The sequence below is a fragment of the Schistocerca americana genome, chromosome 1, assembly GCF_021461395.2.
Source record: "Schistocerca americana isolate TAMUIC-IGC-003095 chromosome 1, iqSchAmer2.1, whole genome shotgun sequence".
In the NCBI taxonomy this organism is placed as follows: domain Eukaryota; kingdom Metazoa; phylum Arthropoda; class Insecta; order Orthoptera; family Acrididae; genus Schistocerca; species Schistocerca americana.
In genome coordinates this window covers 1,031,330,180-1,031,355,058 of record NC_060119.1, presented here as the reverse complement: position 1 = coordinate 1,031,355,058, position 24,879 = coordinate 1,031,330,180, and the positions used below count along the sequence as shown (strand labels likewise).

Here is a 24,879-nt window from a genome sequence, read left to right as displayed (position 1 = left end):
CTTGTGTGCCGAAAAAGAAACCGTGGTGAACATCCATAAACGTTTGTGTGCAATGTATGACGATGCTGCATTTGATAGGAGTGCAGCTGGGCGATGAGTAAAGAAAGTTACAGCCTCAGGAATGCAGAAACAGAGCTCCATGATCAGCCGCGCTCGGGACGGCCTGTCACAGCCACTGCTCCAGACATGCTGAATTTTGTGGATGCCATTATCTCTTTGGTCCGCTTAAAGATTCTCTACGGGGAACACACTTTGAAGATGACGAGATTGTCAGCAATAGCAATGCAGTGAATACATGGGTACACCTACAGGACAAGATCTTTTACCAGCAGGGAATACATAATGAGATTTTCACTCTGCAGCGGAGTGTGCGCTGATATGAAACTTCCTGGCAGATTAAAACTGTGTGCCCGACCGAGACTCGAACTCGGGACCTTTGCCTTTCGCGGGCAAGTGCTCTACCAACTGAGCTACCGAAGCACGACTCACACCCGGTACTCTCAGCTTTACTTCTGCCAGTATCTCGTCTCCCACCTTCCAAACTTTACAGAAGCTCTCCTGCGAACCTTGCAGAACTAGCACTCCTGAAAGAAAGGATATTGCGGAGACATGGCTTAGCCATGACTGTGACTAAGCCATGTCTCCGCAATATCCTTTCTTTCAGGAGTGCTAGTTCTGCAAGGTTCGCAGGAGAGCTTCTGTAAAGTTTGGAAGGTGGGAGACGAGATACTGGCAGAAGTAAAGCTGTGAGTACCGGGCGTGAGTCGTGCTTCGGTAGCTCAGTTGGTAGAGCACTTGCCCGCGAAAGGCAAAGGTCCCGAGTTCGAGTCTCGGTCGGGCACACAGTTTTAATCTGCCAGGAAGTTTCAGGGAATACATGCTCTTCCACAACCTTGGCGTACGGCCGTAGAATGTGGTGGAGACTACGCAGAAAAATAGGAGGTGGACAAGGTATGTTGATGTACACTACTGGCCATTCAAATTGCTACATCACGAAGATGACGTGCTACAGACGCGAAATTTAACCGATAGGAAGAAGATGCTGTGATATGTAAATGATTAGCTATTCAGAGCATTCATATAAGGTTGGCGCCGGTGGCGACACCTACAACGTGCTGACATCAGGAAAGTTTCCAACCGAATTCTCATATACAAACAGCAGTTGACCGGCGTTGCCTGGTGAAGCATTGTTGTGATGCCTCGTGTAAGGAGGAGAAACGCGTACCTCACGTTCCCGACTTTGATAAAGGTCGCATTTTAGCCTATCGCGATTGCGGTTTACCGTATTGCGACATTGCTGCTCGCGTTGGTTGAGATCCAATGACTGTTAGCAGAATATGGAATCGGTGGGTTCAGGAGGGTAATACGGAACGCCGAGCTGGATCCCAACGGCCTTGTATCACTAACAGTCGAGATGACAGGCATCTTATCCGCATGGCTGTAACGGATCGTGCAGCCACGTCTCGATCCCTGAGACAACAGATGGGGACGTTTGCAAGACAACAACCATCTGCACGAACAGTTCGACGACGTTTGCATCAGCATGGACTACCAGCTCGGAGACAATGGCTGCGGGTACCCTTGACGCTGCATCACAGACAGGAGCGCCTGCGATGGTGCACTCAACAAGGAACCTGGGTGAACGAATGGCAAAACGTCATTTTTTCGGATGAATCCAGGTTCTGTTTACAGCATCATGATGGTCGCATCCGTGTTTGGCGACATCGCGGTGAACGCACATTGGAAGCGTGCATTCGTCATCGCCATACTGGTGAATCACCCGGCGTGATAGTATGGGGTGCCATTGGTTACACGTCTCGGTCTCCTCTTGTTCGCATTGACGGCACTTTGAACAGTGGACGTTACATTTCAGATGTGTAACGACCCGTGGCTCTACCCTTCATTCGATCCCTGTGGAACCCTATATTTCAGCAGGATAATGCACGACCGCATGTTGGAGGTCCTGTACGGGCCTTTCTGGATGCAGAAAATGTTCGACTGCTGCCATGGCCAGCACATTCTCCAGATCTCTCACCAATTGAAAACGTCTGGTCAGTGGTGGCCGAGCAACTGACTCGTCACAATACGCCAGTCACTACTCTTGATGAACTGTGGTATCGTGTTGAAGCTGCATAGGCAGCTGTACCCGTACACGCCATCCAAGCTCTGCTTGATTCGATGCCCAGGCGTATCAAGGCCGTTATTACGGCCAGAGGTGGTTGTTCTGGGTACTCATTTCTCAGGATCTATGCACCCAAATTGCGTGAAAATGTAATCACATGTCAGTTCTAGCATAATATATTTGTCCAATGTCAATGGTGTAGCAATTTTAATGGCCAGTAGTGTGTGTCACCAAATTCTGACTCTTAACAATAAATATGTTCTAAGCAAATAGTGTGGGGCATTACTTATTGAACGACACTCGTAATTTAACAGGGGGCGGAGGGGGGGGGGGGGGCAAAAAGGACAATGTCTATTAATTCAAAACTGTTAGTAAAATAATAAAAGCACGAGATAGAGGATGCACATACTATTTTGACGGGATTGTAGTGTATTTGAGAGGTTGGGACTGGCTGAGCAGTGTGTGCGTTTGCCCGCAGCTCCGAGGCACTGGACTCCGAGCGCGGGATGCTGCTGAAGGTGTACTCGGGGCTGGTGCTGGCGGCTGACGCGCTGCTCGTGCTGCTGCGCGTGCTGCTCGCCATCCTAGAGGCGCTCGTCTCCAAGTTCCTGCCCGCCAAGGAGAAGTCCGTCGCCGGCGAGATAGCGCTCGTGAGTACCCAACAACCTTTCGCTCTCTCCATGTCGGCGGTAAACACACTTCCATCAAAAGGATCAGGAAACTCCTATTGAAAGTTCTCTTTAAATAAATAAAAAATGTTAGAGTGAAAGTTCTCTTTGAAATAATTAAAAATATCACTGAAATGCTGTTTCCGATTGTAAACTCTGAGCTGAAATAGTAAGTGAACTTACAATGAAATGAACACCCTTAGCTGCTTACAGGCGTTGACGTACGTCAACGGGGACAGATCAAAATGTGTGCCCCGACCGGGACTCGAACCCGGGACCTCCTGCTTACATGGCAGACGCTCTATCCATCTGAGAGAATGTGAGAATGTGGGTTTCGCGGGCGGCGTGCCAGAGATAAATCCCTGCAGTCGCGCTATCCTCTGTGTCCTCGGTGGCTCAGATGGATAGAGCTTCTGCCATGTAAGCAGGAGATCCCGGGTCCGAGTCCCGGTCTGGGCACACATTTTCATCTGTCGCCGTTGACGTATGTCAACGCCTGTAAGCAGCTAAGGGTGTTCATTTCATTGTAATTACATTCTAACGAGCTGCATGGTCACCGATGGTATCTGTTCTTTCGGACATGTCCGAAAGAACAGATACCACCTTAGTATATAAATAAATGAACTGTCGTAATGAAACTTGTACTGTCGTAATGTGAAAGCTAAGCTACACTTTAATAGTAATTAAACAACGGAAAATGCAGGATGGAATGTAACAATATTAAGCTAAGGAAAGATGCTGAGTCGCAGGCACAACAAAAAGACTCAAAATTATAGCTGCTCCCCGCAGTGTGGTTTTAGCTGCCTGAGACTGCAGTCTTGTATCTGAGTTGCGTTTGAGTGTGTGTGGGTGTGCTGCGCGTATGTCTGTCTAATTGTTGACGAAGGCGTTAACGGCTGAAAGCTATAATTGTGAGAGTCTTTTTGTTGCGTCTTTCTGCGACTCAGCATCTCCGCTCTATAATAGAAATTAGTTGTCGCAGTGAAAAAGGAAGTCTTTCAAACTGTAAAAGTTAGCAGTCTGACTGCAAGACTTTTGAACAGTATAAACTGCCTCAATAATGAACTTTGGCATGAAACCTACATTAATTGGTTTTGCAGAACTGATCACAGAAACTTTCTCTGAATGACATAAATTGGCCCTCATTGAATAAATAAAAAAAACATCAAAATATTTAGTCCTTACCTCTACTCTGCGCAAAACTGGATAACACGTTGCAGTACTGCTCTGTCTTGCGCGCCGCTATCCTAAAGCTGCAAATTACTTGTTCAGTTGGCTCTGCGCACTATGGGACTTAACGTCTGAGGTCATCAGTCCCCTAGAAGAACTACTTAAACCTAACTAACCTAAGGATATCACACACAGCCATGGCCGAGGCAGGATTCGAACCTGCGACGGCAGCGGTCGCGCGGTTCCAGACTGAAGCGCCTAGAACCGCTCGGTCACAACGGCCGGCTGCAAACTATTGTACCTACACAGAGGTACTCGAGAGGTGCAATGAGTTCTCTGTTAGTTGCAAATCGAACTAATTTTCCGAACACACTTGGTTCTGCGATCCATTAATAACTCTTAAGAGAAAATTTGGTAAAAAAAATTAATTATACGCATAAATGAAAACACTATGTTTTTTGTATACTGTGAAATAGTGTTCATGCATGATTTTAAATTTAATGAACTTCTTAATATCCAAAAAATACGCTTTCCTATCTCTCAGATCTAGCAACTCTCAGTACAGTAACAAAGTCAGTCCGAAGGCACAGAAATAGTGAAAAAGCAACGTCATTATAATATTTACCTATGACATTCCATTAAACTTCCTCCTTAACAGATCAGTTTCCGCTACAATCTTGATATAATCATGTTGATTGAACAGATTGATAAACTGAGACGTTATATTTTAAACAAAACATTTCCACTGCTTCCTCACTCTAACACAGCTTAACATTGTCTGCTCCACTGCGCCCTCACGCACGTCAGAGATAGCAACCTAACTTCTGCGATACAGCTTTACAACATCGTTGCTCGCTCACAGTCGATTCAGATTCCAAAATTATACATGACAGCTATGATTACCCCACGGTCCGGCGGACCAAAATTTCACACGCAAGGTGATGCCAGTGACATTGCTTAGACTGGGAAATTTTACTTTACAAAAACAATATTCTGATAGAAAGATGTAGAGAGGTCAGCAGACAAGTTTAAATGGTTGGTTCAAATGGCTCTGAGCACTATGGGACTCAACATCTTAGGTCATAAGTCCCCTAGAACTTAGAACTACTTAAACCTAACTAACCTAAGGACATCACACACACCCATGCCCGAGGCAGGATTCGAACCTGCGACCGTAGCAGTCCCGCGGTTCCGGACTGCAGCGCCAGAACCGCGAGACCACAAGTTTAAAGATACAATACGAGTACATAGGTAACAATAAAACTACACATGGCAGAAAATACGAAGGCTGTTCAGAAAGAAGGGAATGTTTCCGTCTGACGCCGCTAGGCGCGCGCAGATCGCTTATATTTTGGTACGTGCTTGCTCGGCAGCTCAGTCGACATCCATCTGTGACAGTGGGAATGTCTCTGCGCGTCTGGTTTTTTTCGATATTCTAATTTGAAATGTGCGCTGCAATCGAATAACCCGCCACTTGTCAGGTGCGGTCTGTGATAAGGTTTTTTTCGCAAAAACCTAAAATCTATAGAAATTTGTCGTGAACTGTGCGAAGTGTACAGAAACAATGTAATGAGTGAATGTTCCGTCCGGAAATGGTGCATTCAGTTTAAAAAATGGCCAAACCAACGTTCATGATGTAGAGAAGAGTGGACGCCCGAGCGTTGTGACTGACGATCTTGTCGCTAACGTTGATGAAACGATTCGTGAAAACCGACACTTCATAATAACGGAGCTTTCGCTTTCTTTTCCACAAGTTTCACGGACTTTGTTGTTTGAAATTGTCACTCAAGAGCTAGGCTACCACAAATTTTCTGCACGATGAGTGCCCAAAATGCTTACAGAGCACTATAAAGAACAGCAAATGGGGCAACGATGACATTTCTGGAGGCCTACCACAAACATAATGATTGATTACTGGATCGAATCGTAACCAGTGACGAGACTTGGGTGAAACACGTCAATTGCGAGACAAAATTACAGTCCATGGAGTGGGGTGACACAAGGTGTCCCCCCCCCCCCCCCAAAAAAAAAAAAAACCAAGAAAATGTTTGCAAACCTTGTCAGCAAGAAAGCTGATGGCGACAGTGTTTTGGGATAATTAAGGTGTGCTTCTTATTGACTTTCTCAAACGTGGAGCAACCATAAATTCTGCCCGGTACTGTCCAACTTTGCACAGCCTTAGAAGAGCAGTTCAAAACAAACGCTGAGGAAAGATGACGTCCAAAATTTTGTTTTTGCATGACAATTCCCGACCTCACACGGCAAACTGCCATGTGCTTCAATCAAATGGGAAATTTTCCCTCACCCGCCCCATGGCCCCGACCTTGCACCAAGCGACTTCCACTTGTTTCCCAAGATGAAGAACAGCCTTGCAACGTAGCACTTTGACGACGACGCGGAACTCCGGGCGGGTGTGACTCACTAGCTGAAGTCTCAGGCAGCAGAATTTTACGACGAAGGTATTTCAAATCTTGTCCACCGCTATGATAAGTGCCTCAATGTGTTTGGTGACTATGTGGAAAAGTAGTATGCCAGTCGCTCTGTCAGATGTATGTAATAAAATGTATTTCTTGTACTTTAATTTTTTTGATGCCAAAACGTTCCCTACTTTTTGAATAGCCCTCGTAAGTACAAATTATTGTTGGACATAAAACAGTTGCATAACTGAAAATAGGCACAAATCATTGCTGGACATAAACATATTGTTACAAGTATAGTATTTGCTAAATATTAGACACACAGTACTGCAAACTGCATTACATGAGTAGACTGTTAGTACAGAGAGCCGATAGAATACATACATGCACTGCACATAGTAGTGTCCTAAGTACAAAGAAAATGTTTATCACCACCCTAGGTTGCGGCACAAATAGTGTCCTCACAGCAGTAATACTTGTAAATAACTGCAAACCGTAAGCGCGTGGGCAACAGTATGACACATTGAGTAAAAAATCTTGCAGTCCCACAGACAATGACTGTATAAATATTATTTAAAAAGCAGAGTGACGGTGTCGCCAGAGGCAGACCGATCAGTATAAACGAAAGTGAGGAGTATTGTGTTGTCAGTAGAAAAGCAGTCACACGAGATGGTGACTTCGAATGTGCACTAGTCATTGGATATCACTTCAGTAACAAATCCGTCACGAACATTTCAACCCTTCTAAAGCTGCTCAGGTAGAGTGTTGGTGATGTGACTGAAGTGGAAACCTTAAGAAACAACCGCAGGTACATAAAGACCAGGCAGAGTTCACATACTGACAGACAGGTAGCATCGAGCATTGCGAAGATGGTGAAATCAGTGGAAGGAATCACTCGTGTGTTTCAAAGCCCAGCTAACACAATGAATGCATAAGGAATTACAAAGAATGGGGCACAACGGTTCGAGTAGCTCCTCAAAACCACGCACTTCTGTAGTCAGTGATAAGCGACGCTCAATGTTGTGTAAACAGAGACGCCACTTATGGTTCAAATGGCTCTGAGCACTATGGGACTCAACTGCTGAGGTCATTAGTCCCCTAGAACTTAGAACTAGTTAAACCTAACTAACCTAAGGACATCACAAACATCCATGCCCGAGGCAGGATTCGAACCTGCGACCGTAGCGGTCTTGCGGTTCCAGACTGCAGCGCCTTTAACCGCACGGCCACTTCGGCCGGCAGACGCCACTTATGACATTAGCACCCGCAATTATTGGAAATCTGCTTTATATTCTGAATATGATAATAAAGAACGTTAAAGTTTTCGAGAAATTATTTATCGGAACTCTTTCTTTGGCAGTGACATTACAAGAGAACTGTGGCTTCACAACCTTTGGTTTAATCTTTTTGGGAAAATCGAGGATAATGATGATAATTGTTTTGACTTTGATTTTCTTTAAAGCTGCAAAATAGCTGCGGCCCACAGTTAGCAGGGAAACAATTCGTTTGGTATTTTCTTGACCGTAAAAGGAAATGAATCCTACTTTTGTGATAATCGCACTCAAAAAATATCGGACTTCACGAAAAACAAATTACTGCAGGTCCTAATAAATGTAATATGTAAATTACAATTTCACACAAAGCGGCTTTTAAAACAATCGAGAAACGAACGAATAGCTTCAATATTTAATTTGCTAACTTCTTATGAATGAATTTATTTTCTCTTTTTATCCAAAATGAAAGAGAATCTCCTAATCACATTGTCGTCATACGCAGATTACTTTTTACGCTTTAATGAACACTCAGTCTACATAAGTCAATAAAACTTACATTTATTATTACAGGTCAGCGACAAAAGACCTAATTGCAGCCAAGAGAACTTTTCACACTTGTATATGTCCTTTCATAATATTCTAACACTGTTGACTTTGCGTAATTTCCACCTCCCTGTTCTTCTGCAAGGTTCATCCAACGCTGCATTTCATAGATGTTTAAATAAAAAAACTAAATATTGCTTCACTCAGGCGTACTAGACACTGTCATTAGGTAATTATTTCTTCTCAGTCCGCCTGCTTAGCTGAGTGTAACGATCCAGGGTGCATTGCAGCAAAACTCTACGACATTGTCAGGCCAGAAAGTGTAGCGCCGCCGATAAATATAAATAAGTTTTAAACTAAAACATATTATGGAGTTTTATCTTGAACTAAGCTACCTCAGCAAAAAGCTTTTAAACTCCAAAAACGTTACAGCAAAGGCGATTTTACCTGAAAGACGGAAACATGAAACGAAAAATAACATAGAAACTAAATATGCTGGAATAGCATGGAATGTAGTTTGGAAAAACATCAGTAGTGATGTTCTTTCGTCTGACGCGAGAATAGCGTGGTACAAGGTGGTCAATAACATCACCAACACTAATGAGTGTCTGTTTGCCATCGGTTTAAGTGACATAACCTCTGCAACAAATGCAACCTCGTTGATAGTGTGCCTCATCGTTACACATGTGGAGATGGATTATCAACTGGAGGTGGACCAGGGAGAAAATTGCTCAAATAACAAGGACTTGAGCAAACAATGTACCGACTAACATTTTCTTCAGACCAAAGAAAGTTACTACCCTCAGACAAAAATAACGCAGTGATTTGGTGAATTGGCAAATATACAAGTTACATTTTTAACAATATTTGGAGCGGTGCACATATTGAGTACAAGACGTAGATGGAAAATGAATTCGAGAAAACACATAAGTGCCGGCCGGAGTGGCCGTGCGGTTCTGGGCGCTACAGTCTGGAGCCGCGTGACCGCTACGGTCGCAGGTTCGAATCCTGCTTCGGGCATGGATGTGTGTGATGTCCTTAGGTTAGTTAGGTTTAAGTAGTTCTAAGTTCTAGGGGACTTATGACCTCAGCAGTTGAGTCCCATAGTGCTCAGAGCCATTTGAGCCAAAACTCATAAGTATCAGAATCACAATAACAAATATGGTAATATGCTCCGAATTGTCTTCAATAGATTGCGTATACGTTAGGAACACGTGGATTCCTCGTGGAGAGGGGATGGGTTGGGCCACGAAGCACAAGCTGTGCCGCGGAGAGGCCCCGCTGCTTCTGCGGCGCGTTCCCGACTATAACATGCTCACCTGCTAGACACACATGAAAAATAAATCAAAAGTACAGCAGATACAAGTCCGTCCATAGTATTTGATTATGATTTCGTCAACTGACAAATTTCTCTCAAATATTCCAAATTTTTGAAAAGATTCATTTATCATTTTCAAGAGACGTCTAGTTTTGAATCCGCGATCGTGTTTGTTTTCATTAGCTAAGTCATTATCTTGAAAATGAAGCAATGTTTTCAACTTCTGATATTTATTCCTTGACATAGCTGTCTTTATAATTGGTATGCCAACATCTTCATCTTCAGACCAGTATAGCTTCTCAGCAGGGAGCTTATGGTAGCCAGAAAAAAGAAGAAATCCGACAAAGACCTTCACTTCCTCAACTGTGATGATAAAACCCTGCATATTCTTCATATTTACTGCATATATTACAGTTTCTTCTTTATGAACTCGTATATGTTTTCGTTCATCAGTTCTTCAAACATCTCCTTCGGAGTCAAGGAAGAAAGTTGTTCCCTCAATTCCTCTCTCTTTGTGCTGATGTCATGCTCACTAGTTTGAGACAGCTTTGTATAAACTGGAGGTGTCTTTTTCCAATTGCTTTCCTCATCAGTAAGACGTCTCTTCTTCGATTTACTTCTGGAAACTTCGGATGTACTTGGTAGTGAAGTTTTACATACAGTTTCTTCGTTATTCTCTGATGCAACATAATGTAATTCAATAGCTCCTGGCACATCTGAGACTTCCACGGTTCCAGTAACATCGTCTGGACCTTCTTCTTCGTCGGTCATACAGTCTACTTCAGGAGGACATACGGTGATATCAAAATTGTCCTGATCATATGACACCGCATTATAGAATGCGTCACTGTTTATTATTTCTTCGTTAGTGAGGTAACTATCTCGTCTGAAGGCCATTATAATCTACATAAAATGAAATGAAATAAAATGTAATAAAATAAAGTGAAATGAAAGAAAAATTACCACGTTCTAAAAATAAAATACATCATCAGTAGCAGAGTTTCATATTCGAATGTGCAGCAATACAAATAACTGAAATGATAACACCAAGTCCCAGTGTCCTATTTCGAGTACACCAAATTTTATAACGATGGAAAACAATGAATATAGCTCCAATTGAGCTAACAATGCAAGTAATTTAAAAGACACATTGTTGACTATAAATAATCACAAAAATATCTTTGCCACATATTTCAAATATTACTAAATTGTCGATAAAGTAAATACCTGTAATAACGAAAAGTGTGCCTTAGTATTCAATAATCAATTACTGGTAGGATTTATAGCTTGTAATTTCCTGTAAGCATACATTTGTTATAAAAAGCATCAACAAATGACGTAGAACAGTAATAGTTGCAAATTAATAATTTATTGTATATTTATAAATAAATATGTGCTCTGTCCTCAAAATAGGACACTGGTACTTAATGGGTTAATACCGAACATTTGGAACAGTGCTTGGTCGTTTATGATTACAATAGCAGAAAAATTTAAAATAAATTGTAAATGATGCTTTGATCCAGTAGTATTAATTAAAAGTTAATGCTGTTCAAAAAAATTCATGATTGTATGTTGCTTTTTAAATAAAATATTACGGAATTTTTGAGGGTGTCCCTCTGCATGCGATACATCTCGAAGTTGGTCCTGTAGATATTCATTGTTTCGCTGCGACTCACTGTTGCGCTGCGACTCACTCGTATCGCATCCGTTTGTTACCGACAACAGAATCAAAGAAGGAACAATTCTTGGAACACGGTGTGCGTCCCCATTTTGCAAATTTTTAGAAAATAATCCCAGAAAGGCCCCCTTCCTAACCTCTACCAGAAAGTATTCAGAAAATATCAGCGTTCTAAATGTACCGATTTTTCGCGTGGCCGGCGCTTTTCCTCGTAGTTGATATGCACAGGTTCGACTTTGAGGTATAATGCAAGCAGTAACTACCATATTTTTTTATTATTTGATTTTGCATATTTGGACACTTTTCATGCATTTTTAAGCTTTTTCCATGCATATTTGCCTGCGTATTTTAGTTTTTTATGATGCATATAATCGGGTCTCTAGTCATTATTATGTGTTTTGGGCAGTTTATATCGAAGATGTCTCGTGTGTTTGCTGTTTCTGGTGACTTCGTCATATTGGTTGTTCATTAGATGTGTGTGGAACAGGATGATAAGTGACCCGAACTGTGAATCGGTTACTTCTTGAACCACTGACGTAAGATGTACTAGCAACTTCAGTATGCAGATTCTTAAGCAATATTTGTATTGAAAGCAATAATTACGCTTGTCACTGATGGAGATGGAATTACAAAGAGGATTGAATTTTTTAGGGCATCAAACTAGTTATATATAAAAAAGTCATTACGTCAACTGGAAAAGTTCCATTCCGGTCAGGGACTGGCAGAGGCGGAGATGCAAGCAGTGTTCTTGCACAGTGAGATGCGTGTGGTAGGGAAGGTTTAACCATATCACTTACATAATAACTAGCGGACCAGAAGAGCTAAGGCGATAATTTCGTGGCGGCTGTCCACATGCTTCACTACAGAAACCCAACTGTTAAATTAAAGAAAAACCGCTCCAGTTGCTGTTGAGAAATTTGAGTCCATCACCGGTTTCGGCCTCTATGTTAAGCCATTTTCAAGTGAACATATAACACTTCAAATCCACCTAACTTGCACTTTTATCACTTGGCCGTTGCTTCTCTACATCATAATTTTTCAGAACCACTTGAAAAGAGTCTAATATACAAAGTCCGAAACCGGTAGTGAAATCAGTTCTCAACAGCATCTGGAACGGTTTTACATTACTTAAATAAAGAGTTGCAGAATCAGCACATGGAGAAATTAACAGTCCTACTGCTTGTTGCGGGCCATGTTGAAGAATACGGCAAAAATAATTCCCCCATTACTGCGATTTTACCACGAAAATAGTTAATAATATACAGGAAAGCTATGATAAATACTTACGGGAAAAGTGAAATTAGTGCCAAGTTAGAGAGATCTGCTCTTCTAGACAATAGCAGTGAGTAATTCGATTGAGTCCGGCCGAGGGATTACCGCTCATAAAAACCAACTGTGACGAGGAATCCAGCACTATTTCGAAAAGGAGGAGGGGAAAGGAACTGAAAACAGAAGAAAGAAACTGAAAACAGAACACACTTCTGTGGTCGGCTTTTAGCACTGTTCCATATCTAAGAACGTGCGAACTACAGTAAGTCCCCGGATTTTGTTTCTATTTTTTTTTATGGGCCATCAATTCTCAGACTGGTTTGAAGGGTCCCGCCGCAGCCTTTTCTCCTGTGCCGAAGTCTTCATCTCAAGGAGCACTTACATCCAACGTTGTCGGGTATGTGTTGGATATATTCTAATCCCTGTCTTCCCCTACAGCGAAACCCACGAGAAAGACAGGCCGTGGTGCGTACGGCACAGCACGTGATACTACAGGTCATCTCCGGTGCGGGAGTAACTATTTCAGACGAGTTTAATAATTCTTGACTGCGCGTGTAAATCAATGCAAGCTCTCGATAGCACACAACAAAGTTAAGATTTTCAGTGGATACCTTTCCAATTACATATTGATATCCAGTGGATCCTTCACGGAGCCGAGCGTTCGCGAAGTGTGGCGGACAAGTCGAGTATAGTGAATTCAAAAGTTCGTGGCGAGGACCGTAAGTCTCCTCGGCCCCACCCTACAGTTTGCCGGCTATGGTTCCCCACAGTATCACGGAAGTTGTTCCATGACGTCTTAACACATGTCCTATCCTCCTGTCCCTTCTTGTCAGTATTTTCTATATATTCCTTTGCCGGCCGGAGTGGCCGAGCGGTTCTAGGCGCTGCAGTCTGGAACCACGCTACCGCTACGGTCGCAGGTTCGAATCCTACCTCGGGCATGGATGTGTGTGATGTCCTTAGGTTAGTTAGGTTTAAGTAGTTCTAAGTTCTAGGGGACTGATGACCTCAGAAGTTAAGTCCCATAGTGCTCAGAGCCATTTGAACCATATGAACCTGTCCTACCAACATAGCATGGGCTATAGCACGCGTGTCAGTTGAAATTTCATCACTAAACCTGCGGATCACTTCACCCTCAAAATCTGGCACCCTCACCTCACGCCTACCACCACCAACATGCTGAGGAGGCAAATCCTTGTTTCTCGTAAGCGTCCACGAATTCCAGCAATGCTACTGTGGTGTGGATGTTTTCTGCTAAGAACTGATTTTCGAAGATACGAATAGCTGCTCTTCAATTTCCCCTCGCCTCATCGTTTAACCTTTATATTTTGATTTTGATGGGAACAAAGTTTTTATATGCAGTGAGGTGCTCATAATATGGAATACTAATTGCCAGAGTGTTGCCGCCACAACTCCGGACAACGGTGACATGAGGTCTAAGGCAGGTAAAATAATTTCAGATTCATCCGAAATAAATAAATAAAGCTTGTCTAGCCTTCGTTTGTCACACAGCTATGACTTTGTCACAGATTTGCACAGTTTTGAGTTTCGTTTGTTCAGTACGCAGAAAAATATTGTGACAATATTTGAAAATTTTGAGTGAGCTATTTTTCTAATTTTCTTAAAATTAAAATGATTATAGGCCTATCCTCATTAAAACAAAATGAGAATTACAAAAAACGGAGCTACATCAAGCAATTAAAGAAAATTTTGAGACTTACTTACACACTTGTTCAGTGGGACCATGTGAGAAAAGAACAGGTCACAACATTTACTTTTAACATAGTATACTTTACGCAATGTAATTAGATAAAACCGTCACACATTTACTAACAATTTCAGAGGCATCATAAAAACAGCGATGACACATTCGATACAATATTTTTAACAACTGTATATTATATTTAGGAACAAAGTGATAATGCGCAATAGAACTTTCTACGATCTCAGCTGTCACACTTGTTTCGGCTGGTATGTGTGCTGCCATGCTTACTCCTATAATCTACGGAGAAACTTTTCGCTTCCTAATAGCTGAAAAAACTTTTTGTAATATTTAACTCTGACACAGCATGTTCTGCACATGTAACTTAACATTTATCAGCTGTTTGTTTTCAGTCAGCTCTTCAAATTTATCGGCAGTAACGTAAAGTTTCCACACTTACATGAGATACAGAACACGTAACTGTAATACTGCAGTAAATAAATGGTTTTTTTTATTTATCTACAAGAGAGATTCTTGCGCTACTTGCACCAGGATATTTTGCACTTCGTTTTTTCAAGTCTTCCAACCCACATGTTCTGCGAATTCTGCTACTGAATCGAAGCAGTGATCTAGCAAGAAGGACTTCCATGTATTACTAAAAGAGGGAGAATAACAGAACAACTTATCTTTTGTGGAAGGTTATTGTTAACATGTAACACACTACCTATAATGAAACGTTTATAAGCTGATGTCCTTACTGATTGGACGTGGGTCTTTCCTTTTGTGGACGTTAAACCGTAATTTTCCTTCCTAACTTTCCTTTTTGCCTTATAACATGTTCATGGATACTGAAGTTTTCCACAGGCAGATAAGACTAGCACATGAACAAGGGGGTAAATGTGCGTTTTAACAGATCTGACGTAGGAATTTTACACGCGTCCATTTTCGTAAACACTGTGATTTGTGAGCCAGATACAACAGACAACTGCCGCTCGGGAGAGCGCTACAGTCGCAAATCGTCAGGAGCAGCACATTCCGTTGCAATGGCGCCAGCTCGTTTCGAAGCGTGCACCAAACACAATGTAAACCGCATCTGGCGTGCCTAACGAAGACAATCACGCCCTGCGTCCATCAATGAACGGTTCATTTTTCTTTCCTTCCTGCCCCACAGTCTTGTCTTCATAACATGTTCAATACAACCCCCGCTAAACTAGCCACTGAGTCTCTTACGTACGTCATATGACTAAAGTGCTAAGTTATGTTCTCAAAGGTGTCGGCGCATAATCCGTTTATGTTCGTGTGGCGAGGAGCTATTTAACACAGACATGTTGTGCACAGTTGAAAACAATGATAAGAAGTGGAACAAAAAAGCCAGGATAACTGCACGCTATCGATCGCATCAAAGCAAACGGTTTTCTTCGTCTATCAGATGGAAACAATTCCATCATCCTTCCTTTATAAACAGCCTTACAATTAGGTCCTAACGATCAAGCTATGAAAATCTCTTCTAGAGCATTGTCCAAAGGCCATAAGATAAATCTGACCATTAGAAGACATGTGATATCAAATCCTGGCTTTGTACAGCGCTTGTGAATGTAAAATGTGAGTTGCTTTCTTTTTTACCGGTAGACCTACAGCTACGACGCTCGCCAGTCTTAGGTTTCCGCGTCTTCGAGCAGCGAGTCGGAAGATGGACCCCGCTGGAAATTTCTCCGCCGGTATAATAGCGAAACTCGCGCAAGCAGCACTTTCTCCCCCGTGGTACTCGCAACAGATCAGAAAGCTTCCTCACTGAGGCTGTCATTAAAATGTGGGGGCTGAGGAGAAAGTGTTCCTCTGATGAGCTCCAGTCGCTTCAAAATGACTTTTTTTTCTCGTCTACAGAGTGACTTGCGACTGTCTGTAATTTCTTACTTCTTGCCATTCACTGCCGCATAGAGTACAATTTATGCGTCCTGCTTGGATCAGCTGCATACAAAAGGCGATCAAAAAGTTTCCATTCCAAGTGTGTACAGTCAAAAATCGGTATGCAGGCGAAATCGCAGTGAGCATTGAGGCAATCATCCCACCGAAGCACCAGGTTTGGTAAAAAACCGTGTCGTCCTGCGTGACGTAGTCCATAACTCCCTGCTGGACATCCCAGTGCGACAGGAAGCGTCGACGCATCAGCGCCTTTCTTAAGGAACCGAAGGCGTGATAATCGCCTGGGGAAAGATCAGGACTACAGGCCGGGTGCTCGAGTGTCTCCCACCTGAATTGGCGTAGCTTCTGCGTTACGACATTTGCGACGGGGGACGTGGATTATCGTGAAGCAGCAGCACCGCTTGCCGCGCACCATTCCACAACGGTGGTTTTCGATAGACATGCTGCCTCAAACACATTCTCCATTCTCGAATGGATGTCGTTCGACAGCCCTGTTTGGACGCATTTGGTAATAACGTCACCGTAGTTCACGTTTCCGCATTTACTGCACGCATGTCGTCAAGACACGAATGTCACACTAACCCCTTGCCTATGTGATATATGAAATATGATTTCTTCATCTCACTACGTACAATTTTCAAATCATTTGATTTGATGTACAGGAGACATGTCAAGGTTCACAAAAAGAAATTTTTTTCTCTTTTTTAAGAGAAATACAAAAGTTTTCATTGTACATTACTGACCATTAAAATTGCTACACCACGAAGATCAAGTGCTACAGACGCGAAATTTAACCGACAGGAAAAAGATGCTGTGATATGCAAATGATTAGTTTTTCAGAGCATTCACATAAGGTTGGCGCCGGTGGTGACACCTACAACGTGCTGACATGAGGAAAGTTTCCAACAGATTTCTCATACACAAACAGCAGTTGACCGCCGTTGCCTGGTGAAATGTTGTTGTGATGCCTCGTTTAAGGAGCCGGCCGAAGTGGCCGTGCGGTTAAAGGCGCTGCAGTCTGGAACCGCAAGACCGCTACGGTCGCAGGTTCGAATCCTGCCTCGGGCATGGATGTTTGTGATGTCCTTAGGTTAGTTAGGTTTAACTAGTTCTAAGTTCTAGGGGACTAATGACCTCACCAGTTGAGTCCCATAGTGCTCAGAGCCATTTGAACCATTTTTTGAACCTCGTTTAAGGAGGAGAAATGCGTACCATCACGTTTCCGACTGATAAAGGTCAGATTGTAGCCTATCGCGATTGCGGTTTATCGTATCGCAACATTGCTGCTCGCGTTGGTCGAGATCCAATGACTGTTAGCAGAATATGGAATCGGTGGGTTCAGGAGGGTAATACGGAACGCCGAGCTGGATCCCAACGGCCTTGTATCACTAACAGTCGAGATGACAGGCATCTTATCCGCATGGCTGTAACGGATCGTGCAGCCACGTCTCGATCCCTGAGACAACAGACGGGGACGTTTGCAAGACAACAACCATCTGCACGAACAGTTCGACGACGTTTGCAGCAGCATGGACTACCAGCTCGGAGACAATGGCTGCGGGTACCCTTGACGCTGCATCACAGACAGGAGCGCCTGCGATGGTGCACTCAACAAGGAACCTAGGTGCACGAAAGGAAAAACGTCATTTCTTCGGATGAATCCAGGTTCTGTTTACAGCATCATGATGGTCGCATCCGTGTTTGGCGACATCGCGGTGAACGCACATTGGAAGCGTGTAATCGTCATCGCCATACTGGCGTATCACTCGGCGTGATGGTATGGGGTGCCATTGGTTACACGTCTCGGTCACCTCTTGTTCGCATTGACGGCACTTTGAACAGTGGACGTTACATTTCAGATGTGTTGCGACCCGTGGCTCTACCCTTTATTCGATCCCTGCGAAAGCCTCCATTTCAGCAGGATAATGCACGACCGCATGTTGCAGGTCCTGTACGGGCCTTTCTGGATACAGAAAATGTTCGACTGCTGCCCTGGCCAGCAAATTCTTCAGATCTCTTACCAATTGAAAACGTCTGGTCAATGGTGGCCGATCGACTGGCTCATCACAATACGCCAGTCACTACTCTTGATGAACTGTGTTATCGTATTGAAGCTGCATGGGCAGCTGTACCTGTACACGCCATCCAAGCTCTGTTTGACTCAATGCCCAGGCGTATTAAGGCTGTTATTACGGCCAGAGGTGGTTGTTGTGGGCACTGATTTCTCAGGATCTATGCACCCAAATTGGGTGAAAATGTAGTCACATGTCAGTTCTAGTATAATATATTTATCCAATGAATACCCGTTTATCATCTGCATTTCTTCTTGGTGTAGCAATTTTAATGACCAGTAGTGTATTTTACATTTCTAAGTTACAGCTACACGAGTACATAAAATAATACATGTGTAACAATCCCTGTGATCAGTCTGTGAAGCTGTCCTCAATGAATTCTTCGACAGAATAATAACACTTTTCCACCGGAAGAGTAAAGAGCAATCTTTTCAGTGAACCAAGCTCCATCTTAAATATATTACTGCCTTTTATGTTATCGAAAATTTTTAACCCCATATATTCTGGTGTTTGGGCATAAAGTTTTAAACGATGTGTTGGAAGTTTGAAATTATCTCAGTGGCGAGTGCTGTAGTTGTGGTCAAAACGGAAAGTGTCTAGTGTATGTTGATTTTTATATAAGAACACCACCACCTCATATATGTAAAGTGAGGTAATAGATAGTGTTATTACATTTTTTAACAGTAGTCGACAGGATTCTCGTTTTTTTGCAACACAAATGTTTCTAATTATTTTCTTTTGTAATACTAGGAGCCTAGTGACATTTACTGAATTTTCCCAGAAGATTATGCCATAACGAATAACTGACTCAAAGTAGCAGTGATAAACTATCTTTCTGGTATCCATGTTTGTGGCACCTTACAAAATACACATTGCAAATGCCAAGCTGTTCAGTTTCTTTGCTAAGTAATATATGTGTACCTTCCAATTTAAATTTTTATCTAGATTTAGGCCTAAGAACTTCAAGTGGTTTGCTTCTGTGATACCTTTCTACTGATTTAGCTTCAAATTGCATCATTTCGGTTTTAATTAAATTTAGTTTTAACCCCCTTCTGATGGAACCAAGTTTCGAGTTTTGCTCAAGTAAATTTGGCTTTTTCTGGAATGCTTTCAGATGCCTCATTTTCAATTAGAACTGATGTATCATCAGCAAATAAGATTGAATGAACAGCAATAGCAAGTGGTACGTCATTTACGTAAAAAAGAAACAGATAGGGACCCAATATCGAACCTTGTGGGACTCCTTGGGGAACTGTTTTCCAGTCTGAGGAATAATTGGTTCCATGTGAAGTTAAAATTACTCTTTGTTTCCTATCTGAAAGGTAAGAGCTAAACCATTTTAAAGAAGTGTCCCCGATTCCATACATCTGTAATTTGTGAAGGGGTAACGCATGGTTCACCGAATCGAAAGCTTTAGTTAGATCACAGAATATTGCTGTGACCTTTCTACCCTTATCTAACGTGGAGCATATTTTTTGGATAAGCTCATTTATAGCATTCATAGTGCTTTTACCCTGTTGGAATCCAACAATAAGAAATTAATTAATTTGTTTTGCTGCTATATGTTGGTGCTTACATATCCGCATCGAAGTCACGCTACTTTGCATATAAGGCTGCACCCATGCCCTCAAATGGAAAATTTCTGATCACCCTCTACATTTTTATTTTATTTATCCTGGAAAGTTAAGGCCAAGAGACCCACACTTACATCTAACTAGGCATTTTACATAAACAAACTGACCAAAATTATCTATGCAACTCGGAATAGATCACCATATCAAGAGTGGCGGACCTGCGAGTATAGGAGTCGGGGTAGTACTGTGTTGGCAGCAGAGAAGCAGTCACAGCAGAGTGGATTGGTCAGGCGACCTCAGTGACTTCGAACGTGGACTTGCCACTGGATTTCACCAAATAAATTCATCAGGGACGTTTAAACCCTTTTGCAACTGCCCAAATCGACTGTTCGTGTAATGACTGTAGAGACGGGCAGGACCACCACATTCAAACTAACACCATGTACTGACAATGGACCACTGCAAAGGGTGGGTGAATCACTGGTGAGTTCCAGCAGTCGAGCTAGCACAATGACTGTGCACAGGAAGTTGAAATGAATGGGGTATAGTGGTCGAGCACCTACTTATAAGCCACAAATTTCTGTAGTCACATGTACGTGACGCTTCTGATGGTGTGAAAAGAGAAGCAACTGGACGTTGGATGAATGGAAACCAGTGATTTGGAGTGATGAATCACGCCGGTGGCAATCGGATATAATAGTCAACGAAGGATAATTAGGGTAAAAATTTATGTACTCGAAAATTTTTGTACTGTGGTAGGCTAGAAGTGTAATGAATAGCATACTAAAAATCCTGATCGGGGGAGAGGAGGAAGAGGGTTGGGAATGTTTTAAGATCACTTTTCTAGGTTTTTCTTGACTACTTCGAAAACCGCGGCTCCTAGCGAAAATGTTTTCCAGTAGGAGGCCCTGCTCTACGACTAACAGCTTCCACGTTGCAGGGGATGGTAAAATTGTAGATTATTAAAAATAGTGCTTTAATGGTTTAAAATTGATATTTATTGTTAAATGAAGTAGGTTAAGAATAAATGTTGTGAGCACCACATAGTGCAGTAGAACTGTATTAAGGAATAAATTGTGTTCTGGTGGTGTAACAAGGTGGAAAGGAGGGGCTGGAGATTAGAAGCATTGGAGATTAGAAGCATGAGGGGATGATGGTCGCCGGATTGTACTCATGCATTTGCCTCCTCTCTACTGTACAAAGTCACAAAGCAAACTACAAGCTGTTTCACAAAATCATAAAGACCTTTCTGCAGCTCGACTTATGAATCAGTGGCAGTGCACTGTGAAGACATGCCGATGTTGTTTATTTTCCACAAAGTGCGTTAACGCTAACACAAGAAACGCATATGTACATAAATCTCTGCACAGTGCAGGACATCCTGTACGGCAGCTGTAGAGTTCTTCCGGGAAAAGCAATTTCCCCCGCCACGATTGCTGCTCCGTTCTCAGTTTACAGACAGTCTATAATCCAGAGCATTTCCTAACCAGTTTCTCTCTTGGAGTAGACAAAATAACTTCGTCGAGCTCGTGTTTATATAGCGGAGTTATTTTCAGTTTGAGTATTTTATTTGCAGTTCTCAAATGAGCTATTGCGTAAAGAAGCTAAGCAGCTGGAGCTATGATATGCCTACTAAATTGAAGAGCCTGCTCCCAAGTGTATCAGTCTGCCAATATGTGTTCGACAATGTCGATTCCGTTGTCTCCACGATCAATGGCTGGAATACTTTTCGCAGCATGAGGGCCTTATAAATGCATCACTACAGCCTCATCTCTTCCAACGTCCGAAGAGGCCCAGAGGCTTAAATTGGCACCCTCTGTAACAGATCACCTAGGTGCTCCGCAACTTCAGATAGTTCAGCACAAGTCAAGCAATGCATTACAGCAGGTTACTGCTCTAGATTTAAACATGATCAGTCCTATTCCATCAGACTGATTGACAGCCATCTTGCAATACATACAGTAGATATGTGGTAAGTGACTCAGTGCAGCCCACTCTAAAAGTGCCAATAATTCCTGAGTAGAAGAGATTTACACAGTCTCCTAGTAACATAATTAATGGCGAGAGAAATGCATTAACGTGTTGATCGTTCAGTAATTCATCACCAAGTGATTACAACATGATTACATGGTTTACAATGAGCTGTCACTGACACAGTAGAAGGTTACACATTTACCAATGAAATCTCTTTGCTACCAACGCTACATAGGTCAGTGATAACATCACACTTAAAAACAAGCGCTTCTCAGTCAATGTTTAGACTTCCTGAAGAAGGGTGCTGAAAAATAATGCCTCCGAGCTTTTCATGTGAAAACTCTTAAAGCTTAACATTCTACACCATTATTCTTCACGTCTACGTATTTATTTCTCAACATAGTCACCCTGGCAACGAACACACTTCTCCCAGAGAGAGACCAGTTTGTTGATATCGTCATCGTAGAATGTCTGACATTGTTGACAGAGCCACCACTTCACATCTGTTTGCACCGCTTCATCACTGTCAACGTGAAGTCCTCGAAGGCGTTCTTTCCATCTTGGAAGCAGACGAAAATCGGATGATGCAAAGTAGGGACTATATGGAGGATAACCCATGGCGGTGGACCCTGGTGTAAGACTGTTGCAGGTGTCGCAGCGCTCGTATGTGGTGTGGCATTGCCATGCTGAAGGAGAATGCTTCAAATGGCTCTGAGCGCTATGGGACTTAACATCTGAGTTCATCAGTCTCCTAGAACTCAGAACTACTTAAACCTAACTAACCTAAGGACATCACACACATCCATGCCCGAGGCAGGATTCGAACCTGCGACAGTAGCAGTCGCGCGGTTCCGGACTGAAACGCCTAGAACCGCTCGGCCACTGCGGCCGGCGTCGAAGGAGAGAGTACAAACTCTTCGAATAGGGAACGCGAGTACAGCACGTTGTTTCTCACACACCGACATACTGTAGTTGCGTTACATGACGCCATGTTACATGCAACAATTCTGAGCCCTCTAGCAGCAGAAGGCTGCAAATATGTAGATATGAAGAACAAAGATGTAGAATGTTACATTTAAAAAGCTTTGAGTTCTCACATATACGAAGGTTGGAACTTTAATAGTGACAACTATTTATTTAGAGCTTGTACAAAATAGATATGTGTTTCAAAGTTTCACTGACCTTCAAAGTAGTCACCAGCATTGGGTATAACGCGTTGCCAACGATGTGGGAGTCGTAAGATACTCTTAGCAATGCCAGTTGTGTTGACAGTTCGAGCGGCGCGGTGTATTGCCCGACGAATTTGTAGCAGTTCTGAAGCGAATGCCGTGAAGTCTTTCCTTCAGTTTGTAAATCGAGTTGAACTCACGAGGGCTTAAATCAGGGGAGTGCAGTTGGTGGTATAGCACTTAGCAACCCCATCGGTCAAACAAAAAAATGTTCAAATGTGTGTGAAATCTTATGGGACTTAACTGCTAAGGTCATCAGTCCCTAAGCTTACACACTACTTAACTTAAATTAGCCTAAGGACAAACACACACAACCATGCCCGAGGGAGGACTCGAACCTCCGCCGGGACCAGCCGCACAGTCTATGACTGCAGCGCCTTAGACCGCTCGGCTAATCCCTCGCGGCGGTCAAACAAATCAAAAACAGTTTGCACTGTACGTGCTTAAGCATTGTCCCACAAAATGATAGTCAGATCCTGCAGAAAGTGTCATCACTTCTTTCTCTATGCTGTTCATTTTTGGAACCATTTTTGGAACACGACTGACGACCAGACTATCTTACGACTTCCACATCTCTGGCAAAAAGTTATACATAATGCTCGTGACTACTCTGAAGGTCAGTAAAACTTTGAAACACGTATCTATTTTGTACGAGCTGTAAATAAATAGTTGCCACTATTAAAGTTCCAACCCTCGTAAAATTCGGAGACATTACTTTTCAGCACGCCCTCGTATTTCACGAAAAAGCTCACTTAACAATGGCAAATAAATACTCATTTAATAAACCGAAAATAGGTCCACTGTATAAACACCAGTCCGCAGCTCGTGGTCGTGCGGTAGCGTTCTCGCTTCCCGCGCCCGGGTTCGATTCCCGGCGGGGTCAGGGATTTTCTCTGCCTCGTGATGACTGGGTGTTGTGTGCTGTCCTTAGGTTAGTTAGGTTTAAGTAGTTCTAAGTTCTAGGGAACTGATGACCATAGATGTTAAGTCCCATAGTGCTCAGAGCCATTTGAACCATATAAACACCAGCTCTGTGAAGTTATTGTCTACGTATGTGTTAACGGACAGGAAGTGCTGGGGAGGTGTAGTCTATTTGTTAACTGAAAAGCGAGCAGTGCTCCTGGCGGAGGGAGTCACCTTTCCCGGAAGAACGCTACAGCTGCCGTACAAGATGACGAAGAATCCATTTCTCCTGTAGCAGTGTAGAACAGTGCGGAGATTAAAGTAGAATCTGTCCACATGCTTTTCTTGCGTTTGTACGAGAGTGAGTCAAATGAAACCTTAAATATTATTTAAAATATTATTTATTGTGCCGAAGTGGTTCAAAGCTGTATCACTTTTCAACATAATCTCCCCCACGCTCAATGCAAGTCCTCCAGCGCTTACAAAGTGCATAAATTCCTTTACAAAAAAATTCTTTTGGTAGTCCGTGCAACCACTCACGCACTGCGTGGCGTACCTCTTCATCAGAACGGAACTTCTTTCCTCCCATTGCGTCTTTGAGTGGTCCAGACACATGGAAATCACTTGGGGCAAGGTCTGGTGAGTATGGTGGATGAGGAAGACACTCAAAATGCAGGCCTGTGATTGTTGCAACTGTTGTACAGGCAGTGTGGGCCTTGCATTGTCATGTTGCAAAAGGACACCAGCTGACAGCAATCCATGTCGCTTTGATTTGATTGCAGGCCGCAGATGATTTTTTAGGAGATCTGTGTATGATGCGCTGGTGACAGTGCTCCCTCTAGGCATGTAATGCTCCAAAATGACACCTTTTTCGTTCCAAAAGAGAATCAGCATAACCTTGCCTGCTGATGGTTCTCTTCGAAACTTCTTTGGTTTTGGTGATGAGGAATGGCGCCATTCCTTGCTCGCTCTCTTCGTTTCCGGTTGGTGAAAGAGAACCCAGGTTTCGTCCCCAGTAACGATTCTTACAAGGAAGCCATCAC

General features: G+C 42.9%; 1 protein-coding gene across 4 annotated transcripts in view; it reads left to right on the top strand.

The window, feature by feature from the left end:
• LOC124616656 (epidermal retinol dehydrogenase 2-like) overlaps nucleotides 1–24,879 on the top strand; it is a 350,044-nt gene that overhangs the window by 290,461 nt on the left and 34,704 nt on the right. For all 4 annotated transcript variants that reach the window (XM_047144987.1, XM_047144994.1, XM_047145008.1 and 1 more), the window contains one exon: nucleotides 2,601–2,772. In XM_047144987.1, coding sequence (XP_047000943.1) covers nucleotides 2,601–2,772 — 172 coding nt within the window. The remainder of the gene's footprint in view (nucleotides 1–2,600; nucleotides 2,773–24,879) is intronic.